This window comes from Microcebus murinus, chromosome 2 (genome assembly GCF_040939455.1).
Source record: "Microcebus murinus isolate Inina chromosome 2, M.murinus_Inina_mat1.0, whole genome shotgun sequence".
Classification (NCBI taxonomy): Eukaryota; Metazoa; Chordata; class Mammalia; order Primates; family Cheirogaleidae; genus Microcebus; species Microcebus murinus.
Window position 1 is genome coordinate 32283058 of NC_134105.1, and position 11786 is coordinate 32294843.

The 11786-nt window shown below is 54.4% G+C and overlaps 2 protein-coding genes across 4 annotated transcripts; one reads left to right on the top strand and one right to left on the bottom strand.

Annotated features, from left to right (window-relative positions):
• Positions 1-503: 503 nt before the first annotated feature.
• CDC20 (cell division cycle 20) lies at positions 504-4822 on the top strand. The gene is made up of 11 exons (XM_012775877.3): positions 504-856; positions 1010-1238; positions 1348-1496; positions 1592-1688; positions 1836-1964; positions 2054-2250; positions 2363-2457; positions 2603-2831; positions 2990-3115; positions 4103-4220; positions 4577-4822. Exons 2-11 carry the CDS (start codon positions 1058-1060, stop codon positions 4753-4755), a joined length of 1500 nt encoding a protein of 499 aa, XP_012631331.1. The 5' UTR covers positions 504-856; positions 1010-1057; the 3' UTR covers positions 4756-4822.
• Positions 4823-4972: 150 nt separating this feature from the next.
• Positions 4973-9774, bottom strand: ELOVL1 (ELOVL fatty acid elongase 1). Of its 3 annotated transcripts, XM_012775875.3 has the most exons (9): positions 9641-9765; positions 9189-9305; positions 7149-7208; positions 6772-6962; positions 6498-6578; positions 6305-6361; positions 6109-6214; positions 5883-6019; positions 4973-5709 (listed from the first exon to the last, which is right to left on the bottom strand). In XM_012775875.3, exons 3-9 carry the CDS (start codon positions 7192-7194, stop codon positions 5488-5490), a joined length of 840 nt encoding a protein of 279 aa, XP_012631329.1. In that variant the 5' UTR covers positions 7195-7208; positions 9189-9305; positions 9641-9765; the 3' UTR covers positions 4973-5487. The 3 variants fall into 3 exon arrangements, with proteins under 3 accessions (XP_012631329.1, XP_012631326.1, XP_012631328.1); XM_012775872.2 differs by lacking the exon at positions 9189-9305 and having other exon boundaries at positions 9641-9774; XM_012775874.2 differs by lacking the exons at positions 9189-9305; positions 9641-9765 and adding an exon at positions 7870-8009.
• Positions 9775-11786: the final 2012 nt, after the last annotated feature.

The following is an 11786-nucleotide window of genomic DNA, read 5'->3' on the forward strand; positions in this document are numbered from 1 at the left end:
AGATCCTCTAAAGAGACACCTCTAAAGACACCTCTAAAGCCCCTGGGAGTAAGCCCAAGTGTCTCCCATAGGGCAGTCTAACCTTTTTTTTTTTTCTTCCAGATAAGCAGGTTTAGATTTTGGTCCTTTTCCTGGCCTTAAGGAATTTCCTTCCCCTCTTCCAGCCTCATTTTCCCTCTTTGTAAGACAACAACAAACAAACACGTGTGTTACTTCCTCTCTAGTAAGGGTGTGTCGGGGGGTGGTTCTGCCAGGCGCCGAGCAAATAGCGGGATGCACCCGAACTAGCTCCGGACTTCTTCCTGCTCCTAAGCTGCTCAACTCCGTCCCCTCACCCTGCCCGCGTGCCGCCCGCTGGCTCCCCTTTCCCTTCTCTGAGGCTCAAGCGCCTTGGGTCCCTCCGCCGAGTTCCGCAGGCGTGTTATCATAAATACGACCCACGCGCGGATTTCAATGTGAGCGTCATTAGGCTCTCAGACACCTCAAGCACCCGGAGCCCGACACTCCGGACTCGCGCCAGGTGAGGGGACGCGAAGCGGATGGGAGCGAGCGCGGTACGCCGAGGCAGCTCAGGCGCCAGCCCACCCGCGCCACCCGCTTTCAGACACCAATTCCCCAGCACCGCCTTTAAGCCCCTCTCCGACCCTTCAAATTACGCTCCCGGATGGACTCTCGTGAGATCCGTAGCATGCCCGGAAGACCCGCCCTCTGTGCGGTAGAGGCCAATGGGCGAGGGCGACAGTTGCGACGGTTGGGTTTTGAAGGAGCCAATGAGTGCTCGGAGCGGAGAGTTTAAGAGGCGTAAACCAGCCGTGCTGAAGCCGGTCTAGGATTGGAACCTGCTCGGGAGCATACGGTGAGAGGCGGCTGGGCTGAACCCGGGTGGGGCCGCGGCCAGCGGGTACCAGGCATGAGGGGCTGCAGCCGAGGGTGCCTCTGATTGTGTGGCCGGTCGGGGACGGAGGAGCCCCTCGCTGTCCCCTTAGCACGGTCTCCTCTCTTCCTCCAGGGCTCGGCGGGCACCAACTGGAAGGACCCCTCCCCCACAGGCGCTCCCATGGCGCAGTTCGTGTTCGAGAGTGACCTGCACTCGCTGCTGCAGCTGGACGCGCCCATCCCCAATGCACCTCCCGCGCGCTGGCAGCGCAAAGCCAAGGAAGCCGCAGGGCCGGCTCCCTCTCCCATGCGGGCAGCTAACAGATCCCACAGCGCCGGCAGGACTCCGGGCCGAACTCCTGGTCGGTGGAATGTGGCGGGACACGGGAGCAAGAGAGAATGGCTGGGAGCAGCCTTGATGCCTCCTCCCCCAGGAGCCTGGTCAGACTGTCTTCTCTCTCTCCGCCCCAGGCAAATCCAGTTCTAAGGTTCAGACCACTCCTAGCAAACCTGGCGGTGACCGCTACATCCCCCATCGCAGTGCTTCCCAGATGGAGGTGGCCAGCTTCCTCCTGAGCAAGGAGAACCAGCCTGAAGACAGCCAGACGCCCACCAAGAAGGTATGTGTCACAGAGGGTATCAAGGCATGGGCTTATCCATGGACTATGTCCATTGGATAACAACATCATGCTTCACCACCACGTTTACATGCCAGGAACACCAGAAAGCCTGGGCTTTGAACCTGAATGGTTTTGATGTGGAGGAAGCCAAGATCCTTCGGCTCAGTGGAAAACCACAAAATGCCCCAGAAGGTAAGACCTAAAGTTCCTGGTTCTTGGAGGGAGATGTCAATCCATCTCTAAGGCTGAGGGGAGCTACCTGTCTTCTCTTCTTACCTAAGACTAAGTGTAAGGGAGGTGTCAGTTTTCCCAGCGTCTAGACCCACTCTGTTGCCACAGGTTACCAGAACAGACTGAAAGTACTCTATAGCCAGAAGGCCACACCTGGCTCTAGCCGGAAGACCTGCCGTTACATTCCTTCCTTGCCAGACCGTATCCTGGATGCCCCTGAAATCCGAAATGACTACTGTAAGTGTAGCCTTATCCTTGTCCTGGGGATGGAGAAAGAGGGCCTGGGGACCAAACAAGGAATGCTCTTCCCTTTCCACATCTGGCAGACCTGAACCTTGTGGATTGGAGCTCTGGGAATGTACTGGCTGTGGCGCTGGATAACAGTGTGTACTTGTGGAGTGCAAGTTCTGGTGACATCCTGCAGCTATTGCAAATGGAACAGCCTGGGGAATATGTATCCTCTGTGGCCTGGATCAAAGAGGGCAACTACTTGGCTGTGGGCACCAGCAGTGCTGAGGTGCAGGTGAGACTTGTGTCCCTGCACTGCAACTCTGCCATCACCCAGGGGGCTTGCCCAGCTGGTGGATGTTAATGCCAAGCCCAAGTCTCTTATCATACTGGTCTTCTCTCTCTAGTTATGGGATGTGCAACAGCAGAAACGGCTTCGAAATATGACCAGTCACTCTGCCCGAGTGGGCTCCCTAAGTTGGAACAGCTATATCCTGTCCAGGTCAGCGGTTTTTGCCAGTCTTTGGCAAAATCAGTCTGATTTTTGCCCCTTCTGCCCTTAACTGTACACCCCTGAACTGAAGCAGCCCTCGCTGGTTTGCATTTGGTGCTGCCACAGAACCTGATTCCCTTTCTCCTTCCTCTAGTGGCTCCCGCTCCGGCCACATCCACCACCATGATGTTCGGGTAGCAGAACACCATGTGGCCACACTGAGTGGCCACAGCCAGGAAGTGTGTGGGCTGCGCTGGGCTCCAGATGGACGACATTTGGCCAGTGGTGGCAACGATAACTTGGTCAATGTGTGGCCTAGTGCTCCTGGAGAGGGTGGCTGGGTTCCCTTGCAAACATTCACCCAGCATCAAGGGGCTGTCAAGGTGAGAGGGGTTGGGCTAAGGTCTCTGCAGACCCTCATCTATAACCTGGGGACTGTTAAGGGGAGATGAGATGGTAGGATTGGACTGGGTTAATCTGTGACCCCTATAGTTCCTTGTGTAGTTCTAGTACCTGCTGACCCCACGTTTATCCCACCTAGGCTGTAGCTTGGTGTCCCTGGCAATCCAATGTCCTGGCAACAGGAGGGGGTACCAGTGATCGACACATTCGCATCTGGAACGTCTGTTCTGGGGCCTGTCTGAGTGCTGTGGATGCCCATTCCCAGGTAGTCTTTTACCTATTCCAGACTCTCACTCCCAGATGCGTTCTTACTCTGTAGTCTTTTTGGGCAACTATGGTCACACAGTGGCTTCACCAACTCTATACCCTGATGATTCCCAGACTTTGAGCTCAGCTCTCACTCAGGAGCTCCATTTCCAACAGTCTGTGGCTGTCTCCACCTTTATGTCCTACAGGCACCACCTCAAGAGGTCCCAAATTAAACTTGTCACTTCCCCTTGCCTCCCTGAAATGCGTTCCTCCTTCTCTTCTTCAATTGCTTCAGAATGGAAGAAACTTCTCAGAAATATAAAAAACCTCTTAGAATCGTTCGTCTTCTTCACCACAATCTGTCAGTTTTTCCTCAGAATATCATTTACATCTGTCCCCTTCCCTCAGACTTACCCTTCTTCCAGTAGAGGCCCATTACAATGGCTTCCTCATTGGGCTTCAAGCATTTATTTCCTCCAATCTGTCATCTACACTGGTCTGAGTGGCATATTATTGTCCTCCTTAAGCCTGTAATGGCTCCCCATCACCTATGGCATATAATCCAATCCATTAGAATGACATTTGAGGCTTTTGCTGGTGGGCCTCCCTGCAGCCACTTCAGCTTCCTCTCTTTCCACTCCCCCCACATGCAACTTCACACTGGACGTGGGCTCTAGAGCTAGATGGCCAAAATTCAAATTCTGCCTTTGTCACTTACTTAACTTGCATGTGACCTTAACCAACTTGTTGAACTTCTGATTGATTCCTCATCTGTAAAATGGATAATACAGATGTTCCCTAACTTAAATCCCAATAAACCCATCATAAAGTCAAAAAATTATTAAGTTGGGGACTGTCTGTAATTGTCTCTTAAAGGGCTTTTGTAAGGACTGATCATTCAAATCTGAGTCCATAGCACCTGGCAGGGTGCCCAACACTGGAACTGACTCAGTTCTGATTTGAGTAGCTTGTATGTTGTGCCCACACTATCCCCTTTCCACAGGTGTGCTCCATCCTCTGGTCTCCCCACTATAAGGAGCTCATCTCAGGCCATGGCTTTGCCCAGAACCAGCTGGTTATCTGGAAGTACCCAACCATGTCCAAGGTGGCTGAGCTGAAAGGTAGGTGGCTATATGAAAAGCCAGACACAAAAGGCCACATATTATGACTTTACATGAACTGTCCAGAATAGGGAAATCCAGAGAGACAAAACACATTCGTGGTTTCCCCCAGGGGCTGGGGGAAGAGGGTAATACGGAGTGATGATAATGTTTTGGAATTAGATAGATTTATTGGTTGCACAAATTTGCAAATATACTAAAAACCACTCAATTGTGAACTTTAAAAGGATTAATTTTATGTTATATGAATTTTATCTTAAAGCAGTTACAAAAAACAAAAAAGGCAACGTGGCCATGAAAATTGGGAGGACTGTGGGTGTGTCTGCATTAAGATATACTGTTCTCATTTGCCTCAGGTCACACATCCCGGGTCTTGAGTCTGACCATGAGCCCAGATGGGGCCACTGTGGCATCAGCAGCAGCAGATGAGACCCTGAGGCTATGGCGCTGTTTTGAGTTGGACCCCGCTCGTCGGCGGGAGCGGGAAAAGGCTAGTGCAGCCAAAAGCAGCCTCATCCACCAAGGCATCCGTTGAGGACCAATCTATTGCCTCAGTTTTTTATTTTTCTAATAAAGTCATGTCTCCCTTTCTTCTCTTTGCATGACCTGTGTCCCAGGGGCTCTTCTCTACTGGGATCAGAGAGCTAGAAATGTCCTCTAGGAGCCTTGACCATCACTCCTGTTTGTAGACAGGGCTAAGCAAACTGGGTACCCTTCCTCTTCCACTCACACATGTACACACATGACCTCAGTGGTTTCCTCTGTCACTTTTAATTAAGACACAAGTGAGTAAGCAGCCTCCACAGGCTGTATTCCCAGGCCCCCACCCACCCTGACCTTTGGCCCAGAAGCTACTGCTTCAGTGTGGGGTGGAGGAGGGAAACTGGGTCCACAGTGACAGATTATTGCTGACCTCTTCAGTGTGAGGAAAAAGGCCACAAGGCCCTGATGGGGGCCAGCCCTGAGTGCTCCTCTCCCAAGTTTAAGGCAGAGAGGGGGAAGTAAGTGTCCAGCCCTTTTAGCCCCCAGCTCTGGAGTGGCAGAGGGCAATGAGACCACGTCCCTGGAGCTGGTCAGGGGAAGTGGGTGAGGAACGAACGGAAGCGGTGGTCCCTGTAGACCAATTGTGGGGAGGGGAGGGCCAGTCCCCTGCTCAGTCCTGACCACGCAAGCCCTGGTCACAGGTGTAGGCGGGGAGGGCACTGACGGATGCTGCCAAGGTGCAGTCCTGAGGCACTTAGGTGGGCGCCTATCCAGGCCACGTTTCTCAGTTGGCCTTGACCTTGGCAATACCTGGAGCTCCGTTTTGCTGAAGTACACGGGGCAGCCGCTTGCCTTTGGTGTAAGATTGATACCAGAAATTGGAGAACAGCACGAAGAAGATGGTGCCATACATCCAGATGAGGTGGATAATGACTGGGTACTGGTAGTTACAGCTAGGCATGAAGTAGTATTGGGAGACGTGCAGCGAGACCAGGACAAACTGGATCTAGGACACAGAAAGGCAAGGGTCAGAGAGGACTATAGGGAAAGAGAGACTAGGGAAAGAGATAAACATTGAGTGGGGAGGGAAGGGGTCAAAGGTGAGACAGGTTGGAGAAAGGCAAGATCCAGACTACGAACATTGGGGGGATGGTTATAAGCCAGGCCCAAGCCCCTCACCAGTTGGATGGCTGTCATGTGCTTTTTCCACCAAAGGTAAGGCTGAGCCACAGGGCCGAGGGCAGATAACCCATAGTAGAGGTACATAACAACGTGCACAGAGGAGTTTATCATGGCATGGAAAGAGCCCATTCCTCCTGTGAGGAGACAATAAAACAGTGTCAGCAGAGTCGAGCCTCTGGTCCCCAGTGTGCACCCTCTCCCCGCAGTGGCCCACACAACTCACCCGGGGCAATCTTTATCCCCCACCACCAGCTCCAGGGAAGCACTGAGTGATGGAAGACATGTAGGAAGGTCACCTGCCCATCCTTCTTCCGGAGAATAAAGATCACCTGAGAGAAGAGTAGGGGAAGGGGGTTCAGACTCAGGGCCTCTACCCTTCTTTATCTCCCCAAGTTCTCACATCTCATATAACTACTCACTGTGTCCATCAGCTCAATGAACTTGGAGAAGAGGAAGAGCCAGGCCACTCGAACCATCTGCAAGAATTCAGGGCAGCCTTAGGACCCCACAGGCTACTCTAAGAGCCTCCATAAACTGGGCTGTGGGCACAGGTCACACCCAAACTGCTCCTATCCCCCAGGCTGCTCTGATCTAGCCCTGGACCCTACTTACCCTAAGTGCTTCAGGGCTATTGGAATAATCCACAGGGTCACAGCGCCAGGTATAGGTACTCAGCCAGCCAGACATCAGGAACTAGGAAAGGGTATGGATTAGATCTCCAGAGTTCTACCCTCCCAGCACTTCTCTCCCCTTTGCTAGCTGCAGGCGTGGATCTGAGCCTCTCTGGAAAGGACAGATGCCATGGTCTGGCCCTACAGCTCCACCCCACCCCTCACCCGTCTATGCTGCCTCCAGGAATTAAAGCCCAGGCATCCCAGGGGCCCACCTCATAGACAATGTATAAGGAGAATGCCACGAGTGAGAAGTTGTAGACAATCATGAAGCCACGGAGCTGGAAGGGCTTCCGATTAGCCATGATGCGAGGCCCAAGAGAGAGAACGAAGTACACATAGGTCAGGAGGATGGAGGTCATTAGCAAGGGGGATCCCATCAGAGGGTAGCCTTGGATCCGGGGATCTGTGAAGAAAGGTCCAAGGAGTCAGAAAGGGCCAAGGGTTCCAAAAGGTCTTCACCAGCTCTACAGACAAGAAGTCAGGTCATAAAAGGGTCAAGGGGTTCATGAGGTCTCTCCATTAGCAGACAGCCCTAGATCCAGGGATCCCAGGGAAGAAGGGAGGAAAGGGCTGGTGGATGGCACCTTACCTGCATGCTTCATCATCTCCTGGTACACATTCACCACAGCCTCCATCCTGGCTAAGGACTCTGGGGAGGTATGGAGGGTAGATGTCAGACAGAGCACACTGTGCACCCCCATCCCTGAGACAAGACACAGAACCAGACACCTCCTGATGCCTCATTCTAGAAAGGACAGAAGAACAGTAAGAGGAAGCAATTGCTGGGGTCTAGGAGAGGAGGAGGCAGTTTGGGGAGGTGGGGAGGGAGGACATCTGCTCCCTACACATCCTGCCTACTGGGAAGGGCTCTTCCACCGTTTCTCTCCACACCTTCCTCTCCTCACTTTCTGCCCTCTCCAGAGAGTTTTACTTCCTGGCCTCCCCTCCCCTCTTCCTCCACAGAAGAACTCTCAATCCCTGGTTTCTTTCCAGAAAGTCTTAACTCCTCACCAACATCTTTAGAATGAACTTCCTCTCCCTTTCTTGCCCAAGTCTCTCACCTGCCCAACTCTGGGTGGTTCTTCTCTCCAGGAATGCTCCCCTTCAACAGCTCCTCTCTTGTTCTCTCTTCTCCCCGGTCCCTTCCAGGGATTCTCATCTCCCCAGGGTCCCTCCTCTCCCCTGACAGTACTCTCACCTCCCTGGTCCCTTCTACCCCTTCCGGAACCCTATGTGCCTGGGATTCCTCCTCTCCCTTGCTGGGACGCTCATGTCCCTGGGTTTCTCCTCTGCCTTCCCAGGGCTCTCACCTCCAGCCTCTCCTCGGTGCTGTCCTCTCTCCTCTCAGCAGAGCCCTTCCTCTCCTGGAGCCTGGCTCTTTGAGACTCCTGCCCCGGCGGCTCCACCTGTCTGACTAGATCTGGCAGTAGCCCCGCCCTCCACCCACCCCGGCGGAACTGCGCATGGGGTGGAGGGTGGATCCAGGCCACAGGTCAGTGCCTGGAGGGGAGCAGGACCCACCAGGATTGGGAAAGCCAAGTAAAGCCCCAGACTCAGCACCCACCCACCCTGGACCAGGCAGATGAGCTAAGGTCCAAGGTTCCGAGTCAGAAACCTCCCCCAGACTCCAGCCCTAGCCTTGGCCCAAAGAACTACTGAAAACCCACACCCAGCATCCTCTCCTGAGCCAGCCATAAATTCTCAGTTTGTCCTACTTCAGAATGGGTACAATCACCTTCTCTTCCAGGGAGGGGCAGGGAAGCCAGTGGCATGTGAGGAGGTGGGGGAGTGGGGGAGGTCTCAGGAATCTCCCCTCCCTCAGGGAGGGGCCCTAATGGGCTAGTCCCCATCCCCCTCAGAGTCTGAAGGAATGCCGGGGGAAGGCTCACAGGGACACAAAAGCCTCTGCCCAGACTCAGGAGAGCCTGGGACTCTGAGACAGTCCCAGGGGGACAAGTTATTCTCCCAGCCAGGGCAGCAGGTGCTCCTGGCTCCCTCCATCCAGGGACCCACCTGCACAGGTGCTAAGTGAAGACGCACACCTTCTGACACATCCACCAGGGGCTGCAGTGCGCCCTGCGCACACCCCTCACAGGTGCTGGCCCACACCTCCATGTCATCCCCCACTTCTTCAGACCCACCACGGTCAGGCCCCAGCGATGCCATCCGCACAGGCCCCCTTCATCTCAGCTGCCCACCCCAATGCCCTGACAACAAAGCCAGCACACGGGAGGGCTAGCACAAATACAGCCTCCTGCCTCTGACACACCAGCAAACTGGCCTCCATGGACTGTGGCTCGCGTGGCTTCCAGCCCTCACAGAGCCCTCACGCAGCACCTCACAGGCTGGGCACCATGTGCAGGCGCATCTGCTCCCCGCCCAGGCCCACGCCCGCTGGAAGGCGCACACACAAGTCCACTCGCACACGTGTGAGCCCCTGGGAGCAGACACGCACCTGCCCTCGTCTGGCACAGCTCTCTTTTCACCCAGGCCAATGATCACCTCTCCCCTCACATGCAGATTTTGTGGGGTGCTCTAGGCTTAGGCATGTGCTCTGACACACTGAGTTTGCCAGCTTATCGCTCTCAACCACCAAGCCCCAGTTCACCACCCCCCCATATACACACACCCTGGAGGTCAGGAGAGACTCAAGGCTTCTGGGAAGGACCTCTGCCCAAGCGGGAGGAAAATCTGGGTGTGTCCCCGTAGGGGAACTCGGCCTATCCCTTCCTTCCTTCCTTCCTTCCTGATGGATGGAAGGGAAAAGGAATCGGGCAAAGGAGGGGGGAGGGGAAGGGGGAGAAGGAGGGCAGAGGGGAAGGGAGGGGGTGAGGAGCAAGAGCAGGAGGTGGCGGAGGAAGGCCTGGGTGTAAGCAAATGAGGCCAGGGACGCGGGTGTCCAGGGAGGGAGGGTGCAGGCGAGGCCCGGCCCCAGGGAACTGGGACCTCCCACCCACTCGCCCCAGTAACAGCCTCGCCCACAGCCCGGGCAGGGCAGGGCAGGGCAGGGCAGGGCTGGCAAGGGCTGGGCCAGGCAGGGGGCGCAGGCACGTGGAGAGCCCGGGGAAGGTCCAGACTCACCAGCGGGGGGCCAGGAGGGCAACAGCGGAAGGCTCGAGGGAGCAGGGCCAGAGAGAAGTACCCAGGGCCAGCCTGCCTGCCTGCCACTTCCTCATCTGCTGGGCTGACTTTCTGTCACCAGAGGGGGAAGGGCGGGCCGGGCGGGGGGCGCCCGCTGATTGGGCGGCAGCCCGGGGCAGGAGGCCGGCCAGCGCAGGACCGGCCGGGGGGCGGGGGCAGGGGCGGGCCGTGGTCCCCGCAGGAAGCTCAGCAGCCCGGACTCCCCACCCCTTCCCTCCCGCTCTCTGCCCGCCCCGGTCGCTGGCTGCGGCCCGGCCCGGCGCGGGAGCGCGCCGCTTCCTCCTGACGGGCAGCCCAGTTCGCCCACTCTCGGCCCGCCCGCGGGCGACTGGCACCCATCTGTTTGCGGCTGGTCCAGCTTACGACTCGGGGGAGTTCCAGGGCTCAGTCTTTCCTTCCAAGAGCTCCTTCTCCCGCAGAGTGAGCCCAGAGGGGCGGGCGGGAGGCAGACCAGGTGTGCTACGGGCCGACTCGGGGTGGCGGGAGGTCTTAGCGGGAGCGAGTAGCTGACCAGGTAAGCCTTCTCTACGAGCCTATAAACTTGGACGAGGCCTAGCGTTAGGATCCGCTGAGAGCACTGCCGGGAATGGAGGCGGGAGAATACAAGTAACCTGGGGCAAGACTAGTGAATCACTAGCTAAACTGGCCTTCTGGGTGGTGAATGGCAAAAAAGGAAGTGAACCTGACTGTGGCTGAATGTAGCAGGTCTTGAAGGCCAAATGGGGCCATTTGATTTTTATTCTAGCAGAAGAGAAACTGAAGATTTTTGGGGAGGCTATAATCAGACTTGTATCATTCATCCATCAAACATTTCTTGACCACCTACAGTGTGTAAGATTGTTAAGCTCTGGTGACACTGTCCCTGCACCCATGGGGTTTACAGTCTAGCTGAATCACTTCACTCTGGCAGCCAGTGTAAGGAGGGTGCTGGAGGGAGACCAGGTGAGAAACAACAGCCTGACCTAACAAGGTTTGGGAACTGATGGGATCAAAGAAGGCATACAATATAGAGATTTCCTCCAGACAGCAAGACTAGCTCTCTATATATTTAGTTGTCTATTCTACACTCCCTGGCCCCCATCTCCGCCATACTCACCGCCTAGACTGAACTAGTGAGGCAAAGACTAGGTTTTAGTGAAATGAAATCTATATCTCCAGCAGTTCCTAGAACAGTGGTTTGCATACAGTGATCCAATAACTGCTTGTAGCCTGGTGTGAATGTGGACAGAATTAAGGAATTCAGAAGAGGTGGTGGGTGGGAGAAATAGTATGTGCTTAAATGGTGGGAAGTTCATATGTGAAAGTTCAGTCCTAGAGCTCAGGTAAGAGGTCTGAGCCAAAGTACAGATATGACCCAGCCCATTAGCACCTGCCCTTAAAAAAAAAAAAGGAAGAACTGACTATTCAAAAAACTCAAAACATCTTAGCAGTGTAAACTAAGGCCCTATCTAATATAGTCCCTACCTGGTCCACGCATTCATTCTACCTGTGCTTTAACTATTCCCCAGAGATGTCAGGTCTTTCATACTCCCCAACCACCAAGCCCTGCCTCCTGGCTCAGTACAAGGTACAGTGAAGTCTCCCAGGCAGTAAGTTACTCCTTCCTCTTGTTCCCACAGTCGTACTACAATATAATTATCTGCTCATCTGCATCCCCTAACTATAAGCTCCTTTCAGCAGAGGCCATGTTTTAGTCATCTCTATCTCTAATTATTTTATTTTAATTTTTTAGGGACAGAGTCTCCCTATGTTGCCCAGGCTAAACTCAAAACTCCAGGGCTCAAGCGATCCTCCCACCTCAGCCTCCCGAGTAGCTGGGATTACAGGGTCATGCCACCATGCCTAGCTCCATCTCTGTATCTATAGCATTTGGCCCATTGTCTGGCACTCAGTTGACCCCCATAATGTTTGTTGAGTGAATGTTAGCATGCAGGGGACATTGTGAGAAGGGAAGAGAGGTCAAGGAATCCAGAGTCAAGTAGGGAGGACATTAAGAATTCAAAAGCCTTTCTACTTCCATGGGAACAGTTTCATTGAGTCAGTAAATATTTATTGAAAGCCTAATGTATTCCAGGTATATGCTAGT